The 26868-nt window shown below is 41.5% G+C and overlaps 1 protein-coding gene across 1 annotated transcript in view; it reads left to right on the top strand.

Moving 5' to 3' along the window:
* sema3h (sema domain, immunoglobulin domain (Ig), short basic domain, secreted, (semaphorin) 3H) overlaps positions 1–26868 on the top strand; it is a 174887-nt gene that overhangs the window by 36223 nt on the left and 111796 nt on the right. The window contains exon 2 of the mRNA XM_068051455.1: positions 20462–20616. Within this exon, the coding sequence (XP_067907556.1) occupies positions 20462–20616 (155 nt within the window). The remainder of the gene's footprint in view (positions 1–20461; positions 20617–26868) is intronic.

Genomic DNA, 26868 nt, shown 5'->3' on the forward strand with positions numbered 1-26868 from the left:
TTGGGAAGACATTTATTTCCAATCTAGGGGACAAGTTTGCAAAAAGAAACGAGATCCTGAGTGTTAAAACTGAGGGACTCATTTTCTGATATCTGAGAAGTTTTTCTATCAGTACTTTTCAAATGGCTTCCATATGGGAGTTTCAAGAGTCTTGTTTTGGTCATGGTTAACTGTATTTATTTCTTTCCTTCCCACACACACCATGGGATTCTAAAGGACACCAGCGAGGCTGGCTTCCTGTACTACATACAGCGTGTCTGATATGCCTTTTATAGTGCTTTGGACAGTAAATTATTGCAGTATTAGTAATATGGTATGATAGCAATGTAGTTTGAACCACCTAGTCAAGATACTGAGTAACGTGTGGTACAATGGCTGGAGTTGCCCATTCATTTCAGCTGTTGCTGTACTACTGCTGCAGTACTGAACAGTAACTTTATTCCTGCCTTGTAAATAACAGTACAAGATAATGGTGTCTGCCCTGGCTCATTGGGGTAGTACACTCTCTGTCCCTGAGACAGAAAGTTGTGGGTTCTAGGCCCACTCTAGAGACTGCAAGGATGAAAATCTAGGCTGACACTCCAGTACTGAGGGACTGCTGCACTGTCTGAGGTCTTGTTTGAGGCACTGTTTGCCTTCTCAGCTGGATGTAAAGAAATCCTATGGTACTATTTGGAAGAAGTGCAGGAGAGTTCTCCCTGGTATCCTAGCTAATACTTATCCCTTAACCAACATCGGTATTGGGTATAGTGGAGCAGAACACTGGAGTGCCAAAGCAGAACCCCTCCTTGTCTAGAATTCCAGATCTCAGGTGTGCTGCAGCCAGGAGTTAAGCAGATGCGAGAGAAGCATGGCCCAGAAGAATAAATAGGGAAAGGGGGGAGTCTGAGAATGTAAGAAAAATGAAATCTCAAGGTCTAAATGTCCATGCTTCAAGCTTATGTCAACGTTGGCATCTCATGAAGTATTGGTACCTGTATGTGTCCTTCCTTTGTCTCCTCCACTCAATCAGCACTGGTTACTACTGGAGTTCAGTCCCAGTCCTGGTAACAGCCTTCACTGTCCCCACCCACATCTAAGTTGCCATGATTTCTGTACATGCCTAGGTAGTGAAACTTAGTGGATTACCTGACTGTGAGGAACATCACAGCTGAGCTGCCTCCTGTTTGCACTTGACAACCACTTTCCAATCAGGAGCAGCCTGCTTGATTTTTTTTTTTTTTAAATTCCCATCCTGAGCTCAAGTACACCCAGGACCAGTTATATCACTCCCCAGCTAACTCAGCACAGAGACCAGGGGCTGGATTTTCCATTCGGAATCAAATGCAAGTCCCGATCCTGTAACCATATAGGGAATGGTCACCTGACACAATTTTTGTAGGATTGGCCAATTTGTGGCCAGAGGGCACGCACGCCATCCAATTAAGGACAGCAGGCAAGCTCCTGAGGCTGGAGGGCCAGTAGGAGGCCCTCCAGCGATGACGCATCAGCAGCCCCACTGTCCGAGGTAGAAACTGCCGACACCTGTAGAGAGAGGGGAGGGTGCTTGACAACCAGGTTAAAAAAAAATTGATTTTAAAATCGTCCACAGCTATCGGGCTATGATCGTGGAGGGGTAACTCCTCTACTGGAGGGCCAGCAGCTGCAGCTGTGGCCCAACGGCCATGGTGGGTAAGGTCCATGTTGGGATGAAGCGCTGCCTCTCTCCACCTCCAGTCGGCATGGGACAGTGGCCTTGATAAGCCCCTTACAGATGGGTAGCCTTTCCACCCCTGACCCAGCCTCCTCAAATACAGCTTGGGACAGGATGGTGCCAGCAAACCAGCATGCCAGATGGCAGTGCGAAATTAATTTAGTCATTGGGGAGTTACCCTGTAAATAATTGACAAGAACAGTACAGAGCAAATGAGTGGAAAGTAATGCTGCATTTAGTATGTTCCTCAGTTCATTTATGTTTGCGCAGATGGGTGGTTTCATTGCTGGGAGATTAAGGTACTTGGAAAACTAGAGTCTATTAAGACTGTCACAGAAGTTTTAATAATGAACAGGAGGGACATTGGATTTTAATACAATTGCTTACAGATTAAAGAGCTCTGCAAGTGCATTACAGGCTATAACACAAACATTTCTCACCAACTGATACTGGGGTGGGAGCTAATTTTGGCTAAGATGCCAGGCTGCCATTGCCATGTGTGAAGTGGCATGTTTGGCTTTACAAAAGGCCTGGTGTTTTGTATAGTTTAGTAGTCTTCAGATTGGTATGTGAAAAGAGGGTTGGTTCGTAGTTCAACATGGGTTCAACTGATGGGAAGAAAGTCTCCTCTGTTTTCCAGCTGCAAGGGTCATCAATGTGATGTATTCCAAGCTTGAGTGCACAGCACAACAACATTTATTTGTGCACAAGCTAGCACTGACCCACAATTGCACTCGGAGGAGGCTGGTGCCGGAAGTGGAAGTTATTAAATTGATGTAATAGGCAGTGTTGTTTGAGTGTTGATGCAGAGTAGAGTGAGCTTTCCTCTGCATTTGACCTAAGAGTGTTTAGTGCAGGCACTTGAGTGGAAACTGTTTCATTCTCCAGCACTGACATCACTCACCTTAATGAGTACAAACATGTTGGATTGGCCTGCACTTGAAGGGAGTTAAATTCAAAACAAATCTGCAGCAACATTATTTCAGTGAGCGGGTGGTCAATCTATGGAGAAGGTTCCTTACAGAGAAGGCGTTGGCAGGTAGCTAATTCATTCAAATTAATTTCTTTCAGAAAATAGCATTTTGGGATACAGTACATGAGTAATTTGAGACATGACGTATAGTAAGTTGAGCATTCTGCAAGGAACAGGTTCCTGAAGCTCTCCACCACTGGGGTGTTCCTCACCTCATGTCCGGGTCTGCTGTTCACAAATTTATAGCGATTAATTGCTACGATTATACAACTCCATTATCATTGTATCATACGAGTACCAGAATGGTAGAACTAGATGGACTTTGGTCTTTTTTGTCTCACAGTTCCCATGTTTGTCTACTCATTAAACTGGCCTCACTTTTTTCCAAAAGAATGTTTGAATGATATCAGTTTTATATAGAATTTATCGCACAGAAACAGGCCATTTGGTCCAATATGTTCATGCAAGTGTTTATGCTCCACATGAACCACCTCCCACCTTATTTCATCATGCCCCATCAGCATATCATTCTATTTCTTTATCCCTCATGTACTTGTCGAGCTTCCTCTTAAATGCATCTAGGCAATTCTGCTCAAGCATTCCATGTGGCAGTGGGTTCCACATTCTCACCACTCTGAGTGTAACCTCTGCAAGAATGATATTGGGAAGTGGAGCAGATATTTCCAGGTGGTGTTTACTGTGCTTTCTTTCATCTGTTCTGTAAAATCTCCTTGTTCCTATGACTAATTATAGAATGAGCTCACTTGTACGTCTGACTCTGATTCTTCTTCTGATGGAATCATTTCCACTGAGATCAGATTGGATTTATTCAGCTCACCTGGAATTACACTACAACTTGGCATTAGCCTAACATTGATGATCTTTAGCTGACAGTCCTTTTCCCTTTGACAGGATTTTATTCATTTTATTTCTTTAGATAAGCTTCTGAAGTATACCAGTGACTCACCAAAACAGACTTTGATAAACCACATTATCTGATGTAGCACGCATTGTTCAAAGTGCCCTCATTACTTGGGGAAATCATTTAAGATAGCATCTCTGTAAATCACGTCCTGACTAGAATATGCTCTTTTGTGTGTCTCTGAAAGGCATTTGTTTAGTGCTGTCTTGTGTCAGCTGTGGATCAGTGTGGCACTCTCACCTCTAAGCCAGAAGGTTGTAGGTTTAAGTCCCACTTGAGCACATAATCTGTGCTGACACTCCAGTGCACTACTGAGGGAATGCTGCACTGTTGCAAATACTATCCCTTGGATGAGACATTGAATTAGGTTCCCATTTGCCCTTTGAGGTGGAGGTAAAGGATTCCATGCTACTATTCAAAGAAGAGCAAGTGAATTCTCCCTAGTGTCCTGACCCAAATTTATTCTTCAATCAACATTGGTGAAACAGATTATGTGGTCATTAGCTCAGTGCTGTTTGTTGGATCTTGCTGTGTGCAAACTGGCTGTCGCAATTCCTACATTACCACAGTGACTACACTTCAAATGTACATTGGCTGCAAAGCACTTTGCAATGTCCTAAGGTTGAGAAATGTCCGATAGAGATGCAAGTTGTTGAATCCAATTGTTCTGCTCTCTGTCAGAACTAACAACATAGGAAATATTTGGGAAGAGGTCCTGCTAAGGGAGTATCGGGAGTTAGGAACTAAACTGAAAAGCAGGACCTCACTGGAAATAATCTTGGAATGATTATTTAAGCCACCTGTGAACTGACAAAGGGACAAACTGGTTCGAAATGTCAACATGTGGCTAAAAATGTGCTGTGGGAAGGAGAGGGTCCACTTCATAGGATGCTGGCACCAGTACTGGGACAGGAAGGAGCTGTACAGTCAGGATGGGCTGCATCCGAACCAGGCAGGGGCCAAGGTCCTAGGGGAAAGAATAACTAGGTCTGTAAATGAAATAATAACATGGGGAGAGGAAGCTTCTAGATATGACAGAAGCCTGACAATAAAAGAATCAAGTAAACACAGTAAAGGACAAATGTAAGGAAGGAATAAGGATAACATGAATGGCCAGAGATTGGATAAAATTTTATTTTATTTTTATTTAGAGATACAGCACTGAAACATGCCCTTCGGCCCACCGAGTCTGTGCCGACCAACAACCACCCGTTTATACTAACCCTGCGGTAATCCCATGTTCCCTACCACCTACCTACACTAGGGGCAATTTACAATGGCCAATTTACCTATCACCTGCAAGTCTTTGGCTGTGGGAGGAAACCGGAGCACCCGGCGAAAACCCACACAGTCACAGGGAGAACTTGCAAACTCCACACAGGCAGTACCCAGAATCGAACCCGGGTCCCTGGAGCTGTGAGGCTGCGGTAAATTCATGGTGCATAAAGGTTACATAACTATAAACAAGGTGAGATGAATAATAAATAAAAACAATGTAAACTGTTGGGACAGCAATGTATGTAGTACTCAAAACAAAATGGAAGAATTGAATACTGTGTATAGTGGATCTGGAGATAGTCAGGATGACTGAAACATCGCTGCATAGTGAACAGGAATGGCAATTAAATATGCAAAATATAAAATAGGAAGGATTCATAGCTGTACTAATTAAAGGTAACATTATAGCAGCAGGAAAAACGATGTAACTAGTAGTAAGACAGATACAGAATCTATATGGATCGTGTAATAAAAATAAAAAGGGACCCGTCACTCTCGGGGGTATTCTATAGACCACCAAATAGTGGAAGCGAATTGGAGGAAGAAATATGTAGGCAAATCTAAAAGGTGAATATCAGCCATAGAATAATAATTATGGGAGATTTCAGCTACCCCCCCCCCCCCCCCCAAATAAACTGGCAGGAAGAAGTAGTGAAGGAGAAAAGGGCATAGAGTTTTATAGTGTATACAGGACTCCTTTTTAGCTCAGTATGCACAAAGTCCAAGAGAAATGAATCACTGTCTGATCTTGCAATGGGAACTGACCTAGAACAGGTACGAGAAGTAAGAATAGGAGAACGTCCTAGTATTAATGATCACAACATAGTAAGATTTAAGAATAGGATCAGGAGTGACATAAATAGAACAAAGACTAGCTTATAGATTGAAAAAAGTAAATAATGAGGAAATGTGGGTTCAACCAAATAAGATAAACTGGGAGAAAACCATGAAAAATAAAGAGAGAATAACAGTGGGGACATCTTTAAAAGGGTAATTAATAGAGTTCAAGAGGAATGTATTCCACTAAAAGCCAAAAGCAAGCAAGCTAATTACAGGGCACCATGGATGAATAAATAAATAAAGGGAACATTGAATGTAAAGAAATACTTAGATACTATAGGAGAGGAGAACAAAAGGAATACGAAGAAGTTATAATTTTAAAAAATCAGGATGGTGAAGAAAAATTGCAAAATCAAATTATCAAGGAATATAAAAAGAAATTAAGTGTTCTATAGATACATGAATAGCAAAAGGAAAATTAAAGTATGGATAAGGTCATTAATAGATGAGCAAGATAAACACAGGTAATCACAGAGAAATGGCAGAAGTATTGAATAACTACCTTGGCTCAGTTTTTACTAACGAAGAAAATACAAGTGGAGGAGGAGCTTAAAAAGATAAATATAGTTGGAGAGAAAGAGAAAATAATTGGCAAATCAGTAAACTAAACAAAGGATAAAACCCCAGGTCCAGATGGTATGCACCCACTCATATTCAAGGGAACGAGGGAGGAGATAGCAGAGGCACTAGTTTTTATATATATATATATTTATAATTTAAAAATTCCATTGAAGAGCAAACAGTGCTAGTGGACAAGTGGAAAGCTAATGCTGTTCTTGTATACAAAAAGGGAGATATAACAAAACCTAGGAACAATAGACCAGGCAGCTTAATGTCAGTGGCAGGAAAAAATACTAGAATCTGCTAAAAGACGTGATAGAGGAGTATCTAGGTACAGAAAATTGTTTGTTTGTTTTGTTTTTTATTTAAAATCAGCATGTATTCCAAAAGGCTAAACCATGCTTACTCAACCTTATGGAATTCTTGGAACAAACAATGGCAACAGTAGGCAAGGCTACTGTAGTAGATGCTAAGCACTTGGATTTTCAAAAGGTCTTTGAGAAGTTATCACATAATGGACTCATGACGGGCATGTGGAGCCGGGGTAAATAGCTGAATGGATAGCAAATTGGCTAAAATAGACAAAGCAGAGAGTCGACATAAAGGGTAGTTATTCAGTATGGAGGGATGTGGAAAGTGATGTTCCACAAGGATCAACGCTGGGATCACTGTTGTTCATAATTTACATTAATGATTTGGACTTGGGAACAATTGACGTACTATCAAAATTTGCAGATGATACCAAATTGTGGGTATAGCTAACACTAAGGAAGAATGCAACATAATATAAGAAGACATTGGAAAACTTTCAGACTGGGCAGTTAAGTAGCAAATGAAACTTTAACAATCTGAGGTGATGCACTTTTGAAGGAAAAATAGTAACAAAACCTACATCTTTAGAAAATAAACTGGGGTAGAACAGCGGAGGGATCGAGGGATACTGGTGAATACATTATTAAAAACAGCATTGCAGGTCAATAAAGCAATTAAAAATGCTAACAAAGCACTGGGATTTATGTTCAAGGGTTCTTCTTTTTCTTTTTCTTTTGGGCCTCCTTATCTCGAGAGACAATGGATACGCGCCTGGAGGTGGTCAGTGGTTTGTGAAGCAGCGCCTGGAGTGGCTATAAAGGCCAATTCTGGAGTGACAGGCTCTTCCACAGGTGCTGCAGAGAAATTTGTTTGTTGGGGCTGTTGCACAGTTGGCTCTCCCCTTGCGCCTCTGTCTTTTTTCCTGCCAACTACTAAGTCTCTTCGACTCGCCACAATTTAGCCCTGTCTTTATGGCTGCCCGCCAGCTCTGGCGAATGCTGGCAACTGACTCCCACGACTTGTGATCAATGTCACACGATTTCATGTCGCGTTTGCAGACGTCTTTATAACGGAGACATGGACGGCCGGTGGGTCTGATACCAGTGGCGAGCTCGCTGTACAATGTGTCTTTGGGGATCCTGCCATCTTCCATGCGGCTCACATGGCCAAGCCATCTCAAGCGCCGCTGATTCAAGGGTACAGATTTCAAAAGTAGTCAAATTATGTTAAACTTGTATATGATGCTGGTCAAGGCTACACATAAAGTACTGGGCACAGTAATATAAAAAGGAAATGGAGTAAGTGCTAAAAAGATTTACAAGGATGGTACCAGAACTGAGAGATTACAGCTATCTGAGAGACAGAACAGATGGAGGGTTTTTTCGTTAGATGAAAGAAGACTTAGAGGTAACCTGAAAGAGGTCTTTACATTATGAATTTGTTGGACAGGGTAGATTTGGAGAGAACGTTTCCACTTGTGGGAGAATCCAAAACTAGGGGCCATAAATACAAGGTGGTTACTAATAAATCCAATAGGGAAATAAGGGGAAATGTCTTTAGTCAGAGTGGCTAGAATGTGGAACTCACTGCCACAGGAAGTGGTTGAGTCAAATAGATTGGATGCTTTCAGTAGGAAACTTAACATGTACATGAGAGAAATGGGAATAGAAAGATATGCTGAAAGGTTGAGATAAGGCAGCTGGAATGGGGGAAGACTCAGGTGGTGTATAAATACAAGCACAGACCTGTAGGGCCAAATGGCCTGTTTGTGTGTCATATATCCTCTGTAAAGTTCTTTTGTTTTCTTTTTTATTAATCCTCCTATGCAACTCTTATTTTGTCTCTATTCTACTTTTTACCCCACACCTCCACATTAGCCGACCTTATCTATATTATATTGCTTAGTTAGGTGGGTGAAACAGAGAGATGATCCAATGCCACTTGTTGCAAAAGTGCTTCTGTTTTTGTTAAATATATTTTTTGAGGAATCATAGTCAAACAGAAGAAATGTTGGACCAGTTTTTTTCAAGAGGGTCATCAAGAGGACATTGAAAGGACTTGTTTGACAACATTTTACTGGTTGTCACATTACTTCAGTTGAAAATATAACAAAAACCCTGGTAACTGGGGAAAGATGGTTGCAGAGAAGTGACAAGTCAGAAGGTGGACTTTCTTTTTCCGGCTTCACTTTTGAATTGTTTGGAGTTGGGAATGAACTGTTTAAAAGGTGTTAGAGTTTTAAAAAATAAAACTGAAGGACAGAACCCCAGCTCAGCCCAGCCTGTTCCATCTCTTTAAAAAACTTGCAGAAAAAGAGAGCTTCTAAGGAGAGAAGAGAGCTTCCAAAAAGATAAGAGAAGACCACAACCCAGCTCAGCTTTCCAGCACCTCCCTAAAAGACCCTGAGAGGTCCACTGTGTCAACTCATCTCTTCTCCTGTCTTTGATGAAAAGCCTGCTAAATTAATTATCAATGCTGCCTGAAAAGAACTGTTCTAAAAGATCCCAGTGACCCATGTACATGTACTCAGAGGCTAGACTGTATGCTAGTTTTGGAACACAACATATCTCATCTGTTTCTACAAGAATGAGCAAGTATTCAGGCCAAGTGTTTTTTTTTTGTCTGTAACCGAGATCTAAACAAAAGTCCCTTTTATTTTTCTGGTGAACCAGTGCATGCATGCATGTATGTGTGAGAGTGTGAGGGGTTAAGGTAAACAGGGAACTTTAATATTTCAATCTGTGTGTTTATGCTTTACTTCATTACTGACTGTGTCATGTTTTATAATAAACTGATAATTTTGTGGTTTATTAAAGAAACCTGGTTGGTGTGTTTTATTCTGGGTAAAAATAGAATATGATTGACTATCGGTAAGTGGGAAAAATTTAAATATATGTTGTGACCCGTGGAGAAGTGGGACTAGAATAAACAGTGCACTCCTCCCGCCTCGGTCGTAACACACTACTCCATTGTATATCTGCTGCAAAGGACCTACATTAGCCCAACTTCTTAATCACCTTCCCTTCTCACAGAGATGAGCCAGTTGGGTCTGGCAAATCTCAAGGCACTGCTGCATAACATCTGGTTAGAGAGTTAGAACTAACACAACTCACAATTAAAACAATCCTAGCTTGACAGAATAAAAGTTAAATCACATTAACATCCTGCAGAACATAAGAATTTCTAGGATCAGTAAACAGCCAATTAGACCCAACAGGATATTGTTTTTTTGCTGGATCAAAGTGTCAGCTTGGGTCAGTGATAGCACAATTGCCTCTGAGTCAGAATGAGTTTCAAGGCCTGGTCCACAATTTTTAAGCACATAAGTTAGGCCGACACTTCAGTGCAGTACAAAGGGAATGGTGAATTGTCAGAGCTGACTTCTTTGAAGTGAGATTCCATTTACCAATTCAGGCGGATGTAAGAGATCTCATGGCACTATTTGAGGAAGAGCAGGAGAGTTCTCCCAATGTCCTGGCCAACATTTATCTCTCCACGACCACCGTCAAAACAGATTAACTGGTCATTTATTTCATTGCTGTTTGTGGGAGCTTGCAGTACATAAATTGGCTGGCATGTTTGCTTAGTTAATAGTGTTGACCACACTTCAAAAGTACTTCATCGCTCCGAAGCACTTTGAGACATTCTGAGGATGTGAAAGGTGCCATATAAAACCAAATTCATTTGCTCTTTCCTGATAAGCCGCCACTGTTTGCAGGGCTCTAAGGGTTGTGTGATGTTTTGGAAATTTTAGTTAAGTAAATCTAAGTTATTTTCAAAGAGAATGTGCTTGGGTATCAGTCTGGAAATTACTATAATTTAACTTCCCTGTGTAAAATGTATTCCTGAAGATGTTTTAATTTAATGTTTTGCCTCAGTCCCATTCTCATTGTAAACCATGATTTCCACTTAACTCAACTGCTGGTCTCTGTTGTTGCCATTGTGGGCTTTAATTATTCACTCAAGTTCATTCCCTTTCAAACTGTTTTATGAAGGCAACACCAGCATTTTGTGGAATGTGGAAAACCTGAATAGGAATTGGCCAAGAACCAGAGGGAAAAGAGGAGAATTTATTTTACATAGCATGTTATGATGTGAAATATACAACCTGAAAGGGTGGCTGAAGCAGATTCAATAATAATTTTAAAAGGGAATTGGACAAATAAATATACTTGAAAAATAAAAATATTGCAGGGCTGTGTGGAAAGAGCAGGCGACAGAACTGACTGAATAGCTCTTTCAAAGAGCCAACGCATGCACAGTGGACTGAATGGTCCCTTTCTGCACTGTAAGATTCTAAGACTGACCTTTTTTTTGATAAGACAATTTGAAATGATTGATTTAACACCAAATCCCTCAATCCCTTCTCCCTTTAGAAATTCATCTAATTGCATCCTTATACTGTCTGCTTCAATGACATTTCCTGGTAGCGTCTCTACAAATCCATTAACATTGGGTGAACGATGGTTTGTCTGTAAAACCATTACTTGCAACTCTCAGCCTTTCCAAAGCACTTTGATGTAATCTATTTTAGTGCTGGATCAATAGCTAACCGCTTCACATGAATGAGTTTATGTTCGCCCAAATGGGACTTAAAAACCTAATGGCAGATTTGCTATTTATTAAAGAGACATAAGCTTTGATTTACTTCTATTGCCATAATTTAGGTGCAAATGGATATTTGTGAGTTGCAGACACAACACATTGGGAGTGTGCTGCTTGAACCCAATTTTCCAAGGTCAGCTTATTATTATAGCTTCAGGCTCAGAGAAGGATGGCTATTCTACAAGAGCAAAGTTTAAAGGGATAGGGAGTTAAAGGGGTATGTCACAAAATAAGGGGCACAAAATTCTGCAAGCCTTTGGTGACCCTCAAAAGGCATATTATCCAATTTTACCACCTTCGTCAAGGTTGAAGTGGCATGAACTAAGAAGGGACAGGATAAAATGAAGGAATGGGAAACCCAGGGTGCAAGCACACATCTGCAGGCAATTGATGGAACAGCCCAGCACTCAACCCTCTTTAATGGCTGCTGAAGTCAAGGAGGGGCTTCATGAGGTGGTTGAGAGGATGATGGTCATCTGTGTCATTCCAATGTGCTGTCCCCATGGGTTACTAGTGCAGCATCCCTGCCAAGAGGCAGAGTGCAATTTCAGGCCACTGGCTGTGCCAGCTTGTGCTGAATGGTAGCTGCAGCAAATGGAAAGGCTCTTCTGCTGCTTCTTCACTGACCTGGTGGACCCGGTGGTCATTGCCAGGCCTGACAGTTATGGTTGGTGAGCTCTTAGCAGCTGTGACCAATCAGGGTACATTGGCTGTTCGTCATCCTGGCCTGTTTTTCCTCTTGCATAGTGTGACTGAAAGCGTGGCACATTGTGATTGAGGTGTTTCTGAGGAATGATCCAAGAGTATGGTTCGTCATAGCAGTACCATCGGGTTTGCTGTGACAGCTTCCTTTGAAAATAGCCACAGCATGCACTCGTGCTCTGCCAAAGCGGGAGAAATTTCCTGCAGGTGGCAATGTGGGCACAGAACACCCTGTGCCGTCTGAACTGCCTGGGATCCTTTCATTGGTCCTGTTCTTCCAAATACCTCCAATAGGAGGATACCTATTGGATATTCGATTAGTACAGTAATGCTGCATGAGGCTAGAATAAATAATCTACAACTATTGGCACTAAGCCTCAAAAAGAATGAATGAAATACACCTTAACATTGAGTCCTTTCATGTACAACACTGCCTAGTGGCCCTAAAGACCCATTGCATGTTTGCACATCAAAAATTGGGGCAGAAGGACAGCAAATGTAAAATTTTTATTATGATATTACATCTGAGCAGAGCGTTTCAATGTGACGAGCTCCATTTGTATCCTATGTTTGCAAATAAATGAACAAGATTTGTCAGGCATTGTTTTTATTAAATTCCAAGCCTTTAAATATTTATTTTCAGTTTCCAAGGGATGAGTCAACATTGTCACCAGCGCTTTAAGGAATAGATTTTCATACGAGGGGACCTTCAATGGAATTCCAGGGGTTCATGAAGTTATCAGTATTGCATGCTGCATTCTGTATTTGATATCCTTTCTGTATTTATTGAATCAATAGTACATTGTTTCTGTTGCTGTATTCTAGCAGAACACATTTTCTGCAATGAAGGGACTAATTTTAACCTAACTCGTCGGGCAGGAAATCCACAGGATTAGGTTAAATGACTTCAATGGACTGTAAGATCAGTAAAGCTAGCTTTGCACTCTATCTTGCCAGTTTCTCGATTTGGCAGGTTAGGTTAAGGTTTTCCAGTAGTACTGTTTTCCTTTTGGCAGCTTACATTTTGGATACATTTTCTTAGACTCTGGCCTTTGAAAAGTTTGGAAATTGCTGCTTTAAAGATTAGCCAGGTTTGATGAAAATGATAATTGTCTACTGCTGAGTCTTCATCAGCATAGACCTCAGCCTGTGGGATCCATGGTAACAGTGTGCCACTTCCTGTAGAGAATGCTTCCAGTCAGGAATTCAGTAACATTGGACTGCAGCACTTTACAGGTTTGTAATTAGCAATTAGGGTAGTTATATTCAAAATAAATAGCCCTCAAGCCCTGTAAGTGCATCGAAAATAAATACTTGACCAGGAGGAGCATGTGAAGGATCTGGTTCTTGTAGCTTTCTATGTAACTACAATGCATGGCTTTTTAGATGGACTGTGTTTGGGCAACATGATTGACAGTTTTAGCCCCAGAAAGCATGGGAGAGTAATCAGAAAACTGAGCAAAGGCAGGTGCTCTCTCCACTTAAACTGCATTGACTAATTGGGTGACCTTGGGATATTTTGTTGTTCAAGCTGAGTTGTTGCATATCATAAATAAAGATTCATTGATGAGTTACATTTAGCATGGTCCTTTCTTGACATGTTGGCTTGAAAAGGTGACTCTCTCTGCTAACCCTTCCCACCCCCCCCCCCCCCTTCCCCCTCTCCCCATTCTCTGGCCCTTGTCTGATGTGGCGATTTGCCAGGTGAAGAGCAGAACAGCCTTCATTACTGTTTTCAAGTCAGCTTACCTGAGCTAACGCTACCAGTCTTGACTCAGGAGTCGGATTGGAAGAATGCAGGATGATAGCACCATGCAGAGTCCCTCACCTCAAAAAGCATTGTGTACCTGTATTTCTTGGCAATCAACAACAGCTTGCATTTATATAGAACCTTTAATGTAGTAAAACATGCCAAGGCACTTCACAGGAGTGTTATCAGATACAATTTGAAACCTGAGCCATATAAAGAGATATTAGGGCAAGTGACCAAAAGCTTAGTCAAAGAGGTAGGTTTTAAGGAGTGTCTTAAAGGAGTAGCATGAGGTAGAGAAGCAGAGAGGTTTAGTGAGGGAATTCCAGAGCTTAGTTTCTAGACAGCTGAAGGCATGACCACCAGTGGTGGGATGAAAGAAACTGCAGATGCACAAGAGGCCAGAATTGGAGGAAGACACCAATCTTGAAGGGATCTTCTCTCCTTCCCCCTCCGCAACTAAATAAGTCTCTCAAAGCCATGTTGCAATATAAATTACCACAACAACCTGTGAATTTTTATCATAGCAAAGAAATAATATCCCAGTATTCAAAATGTTTACAAAGACCCTCCAACGCTGCCAATTCGAATTCCTGTATACTACTCAGCATTTCCTGCATTCCACTTGTCTTTCCTACCTATTTTATAATTTTTTTATTTTTCCTCCCCTGAAAGGACCAACTTGCGCTGGGCTACTCAACTGCAGCCAGCATCACAGCGGAGCCCAATCCTGTCCTCACCCAACATCCGCCTACATGAACTTTCCGGGAGAGGTCATTATGTAGCAACACAGAAAGGGAGCTCTGACCTTTTTTTTTCCACTCCCTAGTCCAAAGAATGATTCCAATTATGGTGCCTGCAGCCACCCATCACCGCCGAGGTCAGCTGGCACTGCGACTTGTGATTTAACGTTCCATCTGAAGAAAGTTAAGGGGCATCAAATTTTATGAATAGCATTTCTGCAATTTCCAAGATTTCATCTCACTACGCCCTCACTGGAACACACACTTGAGGGTTGTGGACAGACCACAAATCATTCACAGCTCCCCAAAAAACTCATTAAAATGCTTTCTGCAGAAATTCCACTTAGCTGCAGGTTCTGCAGTCTCCAAAAGAAATATATGAAGCAGGCCTTTAAATGGGTGCCCAGAACCCCCACCCAAAACAGTGAGAGGCTGTTTAAATATGCAAATTGGGGTCCTATGCCAGTTGTAGGACCTCCATTTTATCTTTCATGGAGAAGTGGGCAGAGCTTGCAAAGTGAATGCTGGTTCCAGTTATTCCAGGCATTGAGGAGTCTTAAATTTCATGCTCTTCCTGGCCCAACAAAAGTCATCTGGCCTACTGCCAGCCCATTCTCCCCCACTTCACCGCACAACAGGTCCTACCTGCTCACTGGCTTTGTGCAAACGCTGGTTGATTAACTGCTGCACTTGGATGGGCACTTGAGGGAAATAACCTTGCGGGGCTACGGGAATGGAGCAGGTGAATGGGATTGATTGCATAGCTCTACAGACAGCTGGCATGGACTCGATGGGCTGTATGGCCTACTTCTGTGCGTTTTGACTCTGACTGTGTGACGTAACCGGGCAGCACCAGCAGAGCTCTCCATTTCAGGCCTGAAGCTCGTTTGTCAAAATTTACAATGACCTCTGAATCTGGTGATGGCTTGGGATTCCCAATCAAGGCCATATATGGACATTGGGGCCACATCACCAATATCGCACCCATTTTGGACCAACTTGGAAAATCTATCCCAGTGAATCTGCTTGCCATTTTTTTAAAAACAAAAGTCTATTTCTATTGAGGTGATAAACATTTTTACTTCCCTTTCTCTAATCTTCCACAATCAAAATAAAATTAATTTTGACTTTTGGTGAGAAATGAAAGAGATCACATTTATTCTCTGTGCACCTCTGCAGATTTCGAGTGTCTATAATAGTTAATCCTGTCAACGTCCTGGCAAGATCTGAAAGGGAGGCTTGTGCCACGGGTATGTCACATGTTTCAAGTATGTCACACGATCCCACCATCTTTTGTCTTCTACACTGTTCAAAAGAAGCTCAATGCAAGGTTCAGTAACTGTGTCTCATCTTTCTGCTGCACACTCACCAAAAGATCAGCTTTCTTGAATTCAGACCTTGGCAGTAAAGCAAGAAAGACTTGCTTTTATATTATGTTTTTCATGACCTCAGGATGTTCCCAAACAATTTACAGCCAATTAAGTACTTTTATTTTAAATTGAAGTCACTTTTGTAATGTAGGATATCTAGAAATAGTGGAGTGGGGAAGGGGTAGGTTGGCATTTGGCTTGGATACCCTTCAACAGAGCAGAATGGGGACTGAAGTTTAAGCCCATAGTATGGACTTGTTCTTTTTCCTTCCTGTGACTGGCAGACCCACCATGTTTTGCTTGTGTTTTCTGTTTCAATTTTATATCTACTTTCAGTTTGTGTCTTTTATTTCTTCATTTTCTCATATTTTAATTTACGTGGAGTTCAAAGTTTTCACTTTCTTTTGTTTTTTTATTAACTGTTTTCTAAGTTTGCGAGTCACTTAATCCAGCTCCTGCCTGTGGTTGGTCTGCTGGTTCTCTTCTCTGAGTGATCCATGACCCGCCACTCCAACCCCTCCTCCCTCCCCGCTTCCCCCCCCCCCCCCCCGCCTTCCTTTCCCTTCCCTCCTTTATTTGCACTTTATTTTCCAAACCTTACCTAAACACCTCCAAGTCTTTCAGTCTTCAGTTCAAGAGAACACTGCACACACAAAATGCCAGAACCTGTTTTTTCTCTTCCCTTTACTAGTGCTGACTGACCTTCTGTGTATTTCCAATCGTTTCTCTTTTTATTTTAGAGCTTTCTGGTCAGTTTTCTTTCCTTTTGGGCTGAGTGACGTTTTCTCATTGAAGATATTCTTATGTATGAGAGTGAACGAGACTGGACAAAGGCACAAAGCAGTTGATGCTTACAAATTGGCATTTGAAGCAAAACCTTTCATTCCTTCCCTTCTGTTAATGAGAAAAGTATCCCTGTTTCCTTCCATCTGTTGCTCAGCAGCTGTGTCTAAGCCAAAGCATTTCTTACAAATTTGGATCTATTCTTTCTAAATGGTTAGAATATTTGTAAAACAATGATATCACCATAAAAGTGCAATTGCACGCAGTCCTTGTAGTGTCACCATTGTTCCAACCACACTTTACCACAGTCGTGTAATGGGGATGGGGTTGCCAAGTTAGCTCGGCTATTGAATATACTGGGGGCAACTTGTGAAGCGGCAGTGATCTTCGGCCCATAAACTTTGCCAGGATAAAGGAAGCAAAGTGGGGAGAGCTAAGAAAAAGAGAGGGGAACATATTTTTTTAAAAACATTGCAAGGTGCAGAGAGTAGGATCCTCTGACTTTAGTGAAACAAGATGTTTGGCTGAAATCCCGAAGAGGCCCCATTATGCAATAATTATTGGTACATATCCATTGCCCTCTCAGCTTTTCCTCCACCCATTTGTGTTTAGTTTTTCCTTTACATCCTGTGAGCCACGCATAATGTTATAATGTATTTTCCAATCCCACCTAATCTGCTACAAGCACCCCACCCCACCAAAAGGAAGATGCCAAAAATAAAACCATGGACCATCTGTGCAAAGTAAAAATTCAGTATTCAGCATATAATTAAGTTTGCATCAATAATGCTGCTACAAATTTGTGTTTGCAAAGACATCTATTTGAGTTCACTGGTATCTGTTATTCCCTTAAGTGGTCACTGCTTATTGACAGAAGTTCACTTCCACTGCCCTATGTGTATTAGCTGAATAGTGGAAATTGGTACGGTAACAATGAAACTCCGAGTCAGTCCAGACCACATGGAAGTGTACCCCATCAATTCGTTAAAAGCTGGACCGAATTAACACTGGGTGAAGTGACGTGCCATTTGATTTGTCAACTACTTTATTCCACAGAACACTGAGGAAAGAAAGAACTTGCATTTACATTGCTTTACTTTCACTACACTTTCACGATGCCAGGATGTCCCAAAGTGCGTTACAGCCAATTAAATACTTTTGAAATGTTGTAATGTAGGCAATGCGGCAGACAATTTGCACATCGCAAGGTCACACAAACAGCAAAGTGGTAATGAGCAGATAATCTTTTTTTGGTGATGTTGGTTGAGGGATAAATTTTGGCCAGGACATGAGGAGGAACTCCCCTGCTCCTCTTCGTAGTATGGTGAGAGGTGCTTATTATCATCAATATAACTTATATCCAAGTAATGTTACACATGCACAGGCCTAATCTGGTGGGCTCTTTATTTAATGTATAAGCATGAACTTTCTGCCCGACCAGGGCAAAGGTTCTCTCCTTGCAATTTGCAGATGTCTGACTGACCTCTTGGTGCCTGTGTCCTGATTTTGAAAAGCTTTTCTTCAAGGACTAATAGAGAGACAAAAGAGCTTATCAATGCCACGGTGATAAATGCCTTCCTGAATGACCAGACATCACAAACGAATTGCCCGTTGTTTGCGATCTGTGCAACAGCTACTCCACATCCAACATTATAAATGCCATTTGTCTGTCTACCAATCAACTCTGGATGGGGTCTTCTCGGGAAGCTGATCCTATTTAGACAAGTTGTTTCTTAAAAAAAAAAGCACACACACATCTGAATGGGGTTCATGACCAAGGTGTTTATGTGAGAAAATGGCTAAGGAATCCAAACCATAACAAATACTTGCAACCCCCTTAGTGGCAGTCACTATGATGCAATCCATATCAGTCAGAGAGATCTGCAAGATTGAGTTCTATTAGAGGCTGGGCTGCTGTATGGATGCTGTTTGAAGATGATAAAACTAGTCCTTTTCATTCAATCTTGGATTATGAAGAATCCTAAAAGAAGTTCCAGAATGGAAGTGTATGCCATGGAAACACAATACAGTCACAGACCAATTGCCGGGATGACTGGAACTTTTAAGACTGAGACAGAGAACTTTGTTGGATATTGACGCAATGGCGGACAAATGGAGCTCAGCTGCAGATCAACCATGATCTAATTGACTGGCGGAGGAAGCCCGAGGGGCTGAATGGCCTCCTCCTCTTCCTAATGTTACTATGTCATCAAAAGGGCATTCTCACATTTTCATTCATTTTAATGAAGATCTCGTCCATTATTACAATTCTACCAAACACAATGGATGATGGATGAAAGGTTTTAGTTTAAAGCAGTTTTTTTTTGCTGGGAATATCTGGCATGGTTCTTTCACTGGAATTTGTGCAACATTATCAATTTTTAAAGTCTAAACTTAAACCAGATTCTATGTTGGTTATTAATATCAATGGTGTGTGACAAGCAGGCAAGCCCAAACGACTCTGACTAAACCAGTGCTCCTGAAGCAATCACTGCATCTTTTTGTGGGTTTATATTAGATTGTATTTAAAACCAAATACAATTTAAAATTTTCCCAACATTATGCTTATTGCTGTTCATACTTCAAACATATGCAATGTAAAATGAGTCAGTGCTGACTACAGGATCGATCCAAGGTGTCTGTTATCCAATAGTTACTTCATATCTATATTAGCAAAGCACACAGACATCTGCCTGGCTAATTGCTTGAGATATAAGGGTTCATTTTATGAACTTGTGCAATCGGGGAATGAAAAATCAGAGAGACGATGGCCTGAATTCTTGATTTACACTCCTCATGATTTCCTGATGTATGCTCCCAACAAGCCAAGCAGCATGCTTGGGATGTAAATTTGGAAAGTTGTCCCTTTTATTAATCATGTGACTGTGTTTTTGCTTCGGGTCAAAACTTACAACCTTAGGGTAGCATTTACCTCACTGCCAAGGTCAGGACAGCCTTGGTGTTACATGAGGTGCTTGCTGCCTCCCTCCTGAAGTATTAAGCCTCGTTTAAAGAGCGGGGAGTTGAGTTAGAGTGACCACTTGTACTATTATGGTAGGAGAGAGTGGAGGTTGCTTGGACTCGCATGGGTGCAAACTCAAAGCCATATATGTATCTTTGGGTTGTGATTTATCCTGCTTCCTGCACTGAGACAAAGAAAGGGCTGGCCTGAAAGTTAACTTTTTAATATGCATACTGAATGTTAAGGGGCTTCTGACTCTCAAAATAGTCCTGTATGATCTTAAACATTTTATAGTATCAAAAACTAAACATGATAATGATTCGACACTGAACTGACCTGGACTGGGAAGAGGGATGTTACTTGCAGCTGTGAGCCCTGGTAATGGGGCATATTTTGAAAACAGCTAGTGATCGTGTGGACATTGTGGGAGTTCAACAAAAGTGGCTCATTTTCCCCTAATGGCTCAGAGGATCATTGCCTGATCTGTGCTAAAGTATCTGGTCATCAGTAGTGGCATTACAATTAACTTCAGTGTTCCCTGGTCTAAGAAGGGAAAAATAAGCTCAGAGTTATCAGAGAGTAAAGCTCTCTCTACTCTGCATCAACATTATGGCTTTCCTCCAACCTCAGACACCTCCTCCACCAATGTGGCTTTTTCATTTCCCACATCTGATATTTGTGTGACTTTAGTTAGATTGACAATTGGTGCCAAAATATGGGCAGTTTCATGCCATTGGCCTGTTTGACGAGAAACTCATTTGAGACAACCACAAACTCATCTCACATGGGATCCTTCCTATCAGCAGTGGAAGAGACTTTCATTCCTTCAGTCTAGCCTGCACTGCACTCCCAGTCCCAATGATGAAAGCAGCCAGTCCTCATTGTATTTGCTGAGCTGATATGTTTGACAAAATCTAGTCCAGTTCTGTATTGTATAACACTTTTTATCAATTATGTTTTTTCTTAGAGTTGATGTTAAACAAGCGGATCATCCCACTCAGCTTCAGTGCTTCTGACTTGCATTCCATAATCCTCGACGAGGACAACCGAAGGCTCTACGCAGCTGCGAAGGACTACCTCCTGACCTGCAATCTGGACAACATCTCAAATGGAGTGAAGAAGGTAAAAATGGCTGCAGTTATAGTCGTCTCTGGCTTTTCCTACTTGGAGATGATGTAGGTAATAATACTATTGTGGAATGCACCAAAATACAGAAAGAAATAACCAGGCTTTCAGAGTGTGCAAATAAATCGCAATAAAAATTATAATATAAAGTGTGAGATGGTTCACTTTGCTAGGAGGAATAAAGAAGCCACTTATTCCTTGTAAGGTAAGAAATTAAATGGGATAGAGGAGCAAAGAGATCTCGGAATACATAAATCACTAAAAGGAGCAATACAAATTGATAAGGCCATAGAGAGCGAGCAAAATTAGTGGGTGAGGTATGGGCACCCACGCAATTGTAGGATAAGTTCAGTGTTGTTGTACTCCCAATGGGGGAGCCATATTTGAGAGGAATGCGGGTTGGAGATCAGCGTTCCTTTTGAGTGTGGCTCTATGCTGGCCACACGAGTTCTGAATGTACCCTTGTATGCTATAAGAGCTTTTGGGGAGCAGAAAGGGGGAATTCTTTTATAGAAATGATTGAAACATGACTGGTAAAGTACAGTTTAAATGATGGGCCTCCTCCCGAATTGCCATTCAATGAAAATGATTCTAATTTTTTTTTTTAAAAAACAGGCGTTTAATAAAAACTGTCACCACTTGCCACAATCCGTGAGCTAATAAGAATGGGTGTGAGGCCAGCCGATTCACATGTAGTGGTCGTTGAGCCAGCTAATCACTAAGCAGGAAATGGAGCCAATTGAGTCAGCCTTTGACACTTGTAGGGTTAAGAACACATCATTTTGAGATGGTTATTGCTTGACAGTGCAAGTGTTTGTTTTTGATAGTTAATTATATGGAGCCTATGAACGCTACAGAAAACACTAGAGGGTTCTTTAGCGTTCTGCTTTTTTAAAAAAATTCAACTTCTAATGACTGAACAAATGACTTCTTACAATGTACAGGATGGAGCTGTTTTAATGAATTTCAGAAGTGTATTGAGGGTTACATTTTCTTGTTCGGCAAGTTCAGTGATGAACACTGCATTCCTCTGTCTGCTATTTTCGGGCAGACGTTAACCTGTTTATTTTAATCAGGTTAATGCCTGGCTAGAAAAGGCACATAGAGGATTGTCATACCAGTGTGCCAAGTGCTCATAGTTGAACTTGATTGATTAGACAATATATCCCATGGTTGTAGCAAATTAGCAGTTTTCAGTCATTTGTCTTAGCCTTTCAAATCCACTAAGTTTCATACCACACATGCCGACTGCTACAGGCTCCTCACAGACCAACATTGAGAGGCCTAGGAGCAGGTCAGGTGCCTTGTACTCTTGGACAGGGGATGGTGAGCAACAGAAGGTGAAGGAAAACAGGGGGTGGGATGCAAATTATTAAAATTACCAGCCTTCAGGACAGACAGGGAGAAAACCTGGGGTGGGGTGAGATGGGGGATGAAAAGGTTATTAGACGGAATGGAGATGCAAGCAATAAATGATATTAAGTGTCAACTGTAGACTTTAAAAATTGTTCCTATGACCAGGACGTTTCCTATTAAGCTATGGTCGGTAGGCAAATTAACATTAGGACAGATACTGATTCTGTGAACCTAATCTGAATTTGGATGATTTGAATTTCTTTGAAAGAATTAAATTTTGCCCATTTTGAACAATCTATGGTTTGCATATGCTGTAGGGTAGATCTGTACTATCTGGGCCTCAATCATCATTTGAGAGATGCACAGAGTAGGAAAAAAAACAAGTAGGGAGGATCGCAGGCCTATAATGGATCCCTCTATTTTACATTAATGGAAGGAAAATGAGGCAGGCTCTGTTATGAACCTGCAATTCTCCCTGCCTCATTTTCCTCCTATTGTATAGTTTCTGCCTTCAAAACCTGGTGTCACGTACACCGCAAGTGTGATGATCCAACAAGCATGGACTAACTCTGAAGCGTTATGAAAAGCAGACTTTGTCTTAAAAAAACGTTTATTTTTAAAAAGTGAGCAATGGTCCATAATGGCCACCACCAAAGAAAAGGTGATTGGCCTTTTATGTATCCAAACAGTCAGACAAAGGCAAAGGACAAATCTTCAGAGCCAAAAGGTGTTAATGAAACCCATCTTACATTTATCTTAAAAACATTCCAGAATTAAATTGTTTCTTCTGAAACAAAGGAGGTGTCACTTAACCATGTCCCAAGCCATTGTGCGATCACCATGGGGAAGAGTTGGGAGTGCCTCCTACCAGCAGGTGAGAGGTGACACAGTTTAAAAAAAAAAGGACAGCCAGAGAAAGCGAGAGAAAAAGAAAGAAAGAAAGAGAGAGAGACTGATCCAGAAGGTGAAGCTACTTGTAACAGCTCGAGTTCCAGCCAAATCAGGAAGCACAGTGCCCTGCTGAAAAAATCTGACAACTACAGTATACAGCAGTGAGAGCTAGAGGTAACCCACCATCTTCAGCAGAACCTTCAATCAAGACAGAAATCTACAATCATATCAGGCCTATATGCATCTAGAACTTAATTCTCAAGAGAATTCAACAGGTTTAGCATAGCCTTTCCCCCCACTAAAAAACACCTGCTTCCCTCCCTTCCCTATCTGTTCCTTCTGTGTGTGTGAGCGAGTGTATGAGTGGATGCAGTTGCGGCAATTTCCGGACAAGGCGTAGTGATCAATAAATAATTGACCTTCTGCTTTTAAAACCTACAAGAAAACCTGTCACTGTCTGTCTATTTGAAAAATAAAACACAAAGGGGCTAAACTCTAATACAAATACACTTGCTGCAGTCAGGTGGGGAGTTGAACAGTAGGTCACCACCCATGTCACACCATGTGGCCGTAACACTTGCAAGAAGAGAGAGAACATGTTGTTATATGCACAATCAGTTGGCTGTATATGGTTGCCTTTTGCCAATCACCTGGTGTGTATGAACAATTAACTGGCAGTATATAGTTGTCTCTTGTCAATCAATTTGGGGCAGATAACTAATTTTCCAGTGTTCAGGTGATGGTATAAGGCTGTCCTTCCTGATGCTCCAGTATTGGTATATGGCTGTCTCAAATTAGTGCTTTATTGTAATAAAACCAAACAATGTATATAGCTAGCAATGTTGAATCCAGCATTCATAAATATTTATATGCTTGTCCAGGAAGGAATTTACCCTATCAAGCCAGCACTCTATACTACAGTTTTGGAGCATTTACTTGCGATGACAAAATGGAAGTAGGGGGTGAAGATCGGACACTGACATTGTACTTTATTAGGTCAAGCCAAGTTCAGGTTCCATTGTAAGAATGAGGCATATTGGACCAACCAATTCCTCTGAGGCACTTTAGTCCTCCCAACTCATCACATAACCAATGATGACAGTGAATTGATGCAATAAACCGATAACAGGCGACATTTGGTCCAGCACGTACACACAGGCATCGTAACTGCACGCAAATAGAGCTGTTTGAAGCGTGGCTCCTGGGACTGTGTCTGAATGTACATCCTACACTATCAGTACTTGATTTCTGGAGCCCATTAGATGTAATTGCAACCAATTATAGGCCCATTGACTTCCACTGGGAAAGGTCATTTCCAATTTAGTGGAGTCAAATGTTCCAGCTCTGTATCAGAAGTTGAGGTCAGTGGTTTCTATTAGTAAGTTTTTGTTGAAAAATGTGCCTTGAAAAAGCAATACAACAGGGAAATATTTGTATTTGATCCTCAACCCCCATTTCAACCATGGAGGCATAATTTGAATATCATGGGATTGTGATCATTCTCTGAGCAACAGCAAAACTGAGGCAAATGGATTTCAATGTAGGCAAATATGAGGCCATCCACTTTGGACCTAAAAAGGATAGAACAGGGTACTTTCTAAATGGTGAAAAGATAGAAACCATTAAGGCTTAAAGAGATGTGAGGAGCCAGGTCCATAGATCATTAAAATGTCATGAACAGCTATAGAAAATAATCAAAAAGGCTAATGGAATACTGGCCTTCATATCTAAAGGACAAGAATATAAATCATTAGAGGTCATACTTCAGCTATTCAAAGCCCTGATTAGACTACACTTGCAGTACTGTGAGCAGTGCTGGGCACCACACCTTAGGAAGGAATGCAGCATAGATTTACCAGGGCTAAACTGCGAGGAACGATTACACAAACTAGAGTTGTATTCCCTGGAATTTAGAAGGTTAAGGGGTGATTTGATTGAAGTTTCCAAGATATTAAGGGGCACAGATAGGTTAGATGGAGAGAAACTATATCCGTTGTTGGGAGAGCAAAGGACTAAGGGGTAGAATATTAGAGTTAGACCTTTTGAGGAGTGAAATTAGGAAGCACTTCTACATGCAGAAGGGAGTAGAAGTTTGGAACACTTCTGCAAACTGCAATTGATATTAGATGAATACCTTTTAAGTCTGAGATTCATAAATTTTTGTTAACCAAAGTTATTAAGGAATATGGGGAAAACGCAGGTATATGCAGGTAGGTCGCAGATCAGACATGATCTCATTGAATAGCGGAACAGGCTTGAGGGGCTAAATGGCCTCCTCCTGTCCCTGTGCTCGTCTTTGCTCAAAATCTTATTTCTATTCGGTGCCTTATATCGGTTATCAGCCTTGTTAGCGCACTCACTTCTGAAATTGAGCATTGTGAGTTCAAGCCCCACTCCAGAGATCCAGGCACAAAACCTAAGCTGATACTGGGGAGTGCAGCACTCTCAGAAATGCTGCCATTCAGATGAGACATTACACTGAGGTCTTGATCGCCCTCTCGGGTAATTTAAAAAAACTCATTGTACTATTTGAAGAGGAGCAATGGCATTCTCCCAAGTCCTGACCAATATTAATCCCACGCCCAACATCACCAAAACAGACTCCTGGTCATTCTATTTAGTTGCTGTTTGTGGGACCTTGCTTGCACAAGTTGGCTGCTGCATTTCCCTACATTGCAAGGGTGGCTACACTTCAAAAGTATTTCATTGGTTGTGAAGCACTTTGATGTCCTGAGGTTGGAAAAAGTGATCTATAATTAACGAGCTCCATCTTTCCTCTATGCACCTGCTCCTCTTTGCCCACATTCTTTCTCATCCATTCACCACCCCCACCCCCACCCCCACCAAATCGAGACCAAATGTGAGTGGATAGTTGAAATTGGAGTTCAATCCCTTGTCTTCTCATTAAACTTCCAGCATCTTGGGAATTGTGCTCCTAGGCTACAATTATTTAATTTCTCATTGGTTCTCCTCCCCCCAAGATGCTTATATGAGGAGAAAACCATCACTTGCCGAAGCAGTGACTGGGCTGTGGGAAATCTATTGTCCATTTGTATCTTAGCGCAATTTCTTCAACTCTTTCTGATCTCCCAGCACTATCAGGTCAAAACCATCAGATGTCAGTCCTTTTACAGCGACTCTAGATCCGTTTAATGTACTGGGGCAATTTTTTTTAAAATTACCCCTGGGTGAAAATTTCCTTCAGAATCACCAACTACTGGAAATGCATTTCAGTTCCATTGGATTACTGGCCAGTCCTCAGCCCAGAAACCTTGGTATTGTTGCTATATTCTAAAATGGCAGCTAACGTGTCTGTGTGATAAACTCTGCAGGAGCACAAAGAACCATGTAAATGTGCATGATATAGAGGAAAAGATTGGATATATTCAAGGATTCAGTGGGACTGATTTTAACTTGGCCAAATGAGTGTTGGCGAGATGCTAAAGACTTCCAAAATGGGGTCAGTAGGCTGTCTACCTCATTGCCACTGCTTTTCAGGCCATGACATCTTTGAAGGGGCCTCCGGTGCGTCCCTGTTTCGGGTGGTAGGCCCTTTTAATAACCCAATCAGTATCCTGTGATGTACATAAGATCCTCAGTTACCAATGTGACAGACAACTTGGCAGAGCCTGCACTGTGCACACTGTAACCAGTTTTGTGAGTGGTACAAAGAACAAAGAAAATTACAGCACAGGAGCAGGCCCTTCGGCCCTCCAAGCCTGCGCCAATCCAGATCCTCTATCTAAACATGTCGCTTATTTTCTAAGGGTCTGTATCTCTTTGCTTCCTGCCCATTCATGTATCTGTCTAGATACATCTTAAAAGACGCGATCGTGCCCGCGTCTACCACCTCCGCTGGCAACGCGTTCCAAGCACCCACCACCCTCTGCGTAAAGAACTTTCCACGCATATCCCCCCTAAACTTTTCCCCTCTCACTTTGAACTCGTGACCCCTAGTAATTGAATCCCCCACTCTGGGGGAAAAAGCTTCTTGCTATCCAC

This window comes from Heterodontus francisci, chromosome 19, assembly GCF_036365525.1.
Source record: "Heterodontus francisci isolate sHetFra1 chromosome 19, sHetFra1.hap1, whole genome shotgun sequence".
Lineage (NCBI taxonomy): Eukaryota > Metazoa > Chordata > Chondrichthyes > Heterodontiformes > Heterodontidae > Heterodontus > Heterodontus francisci.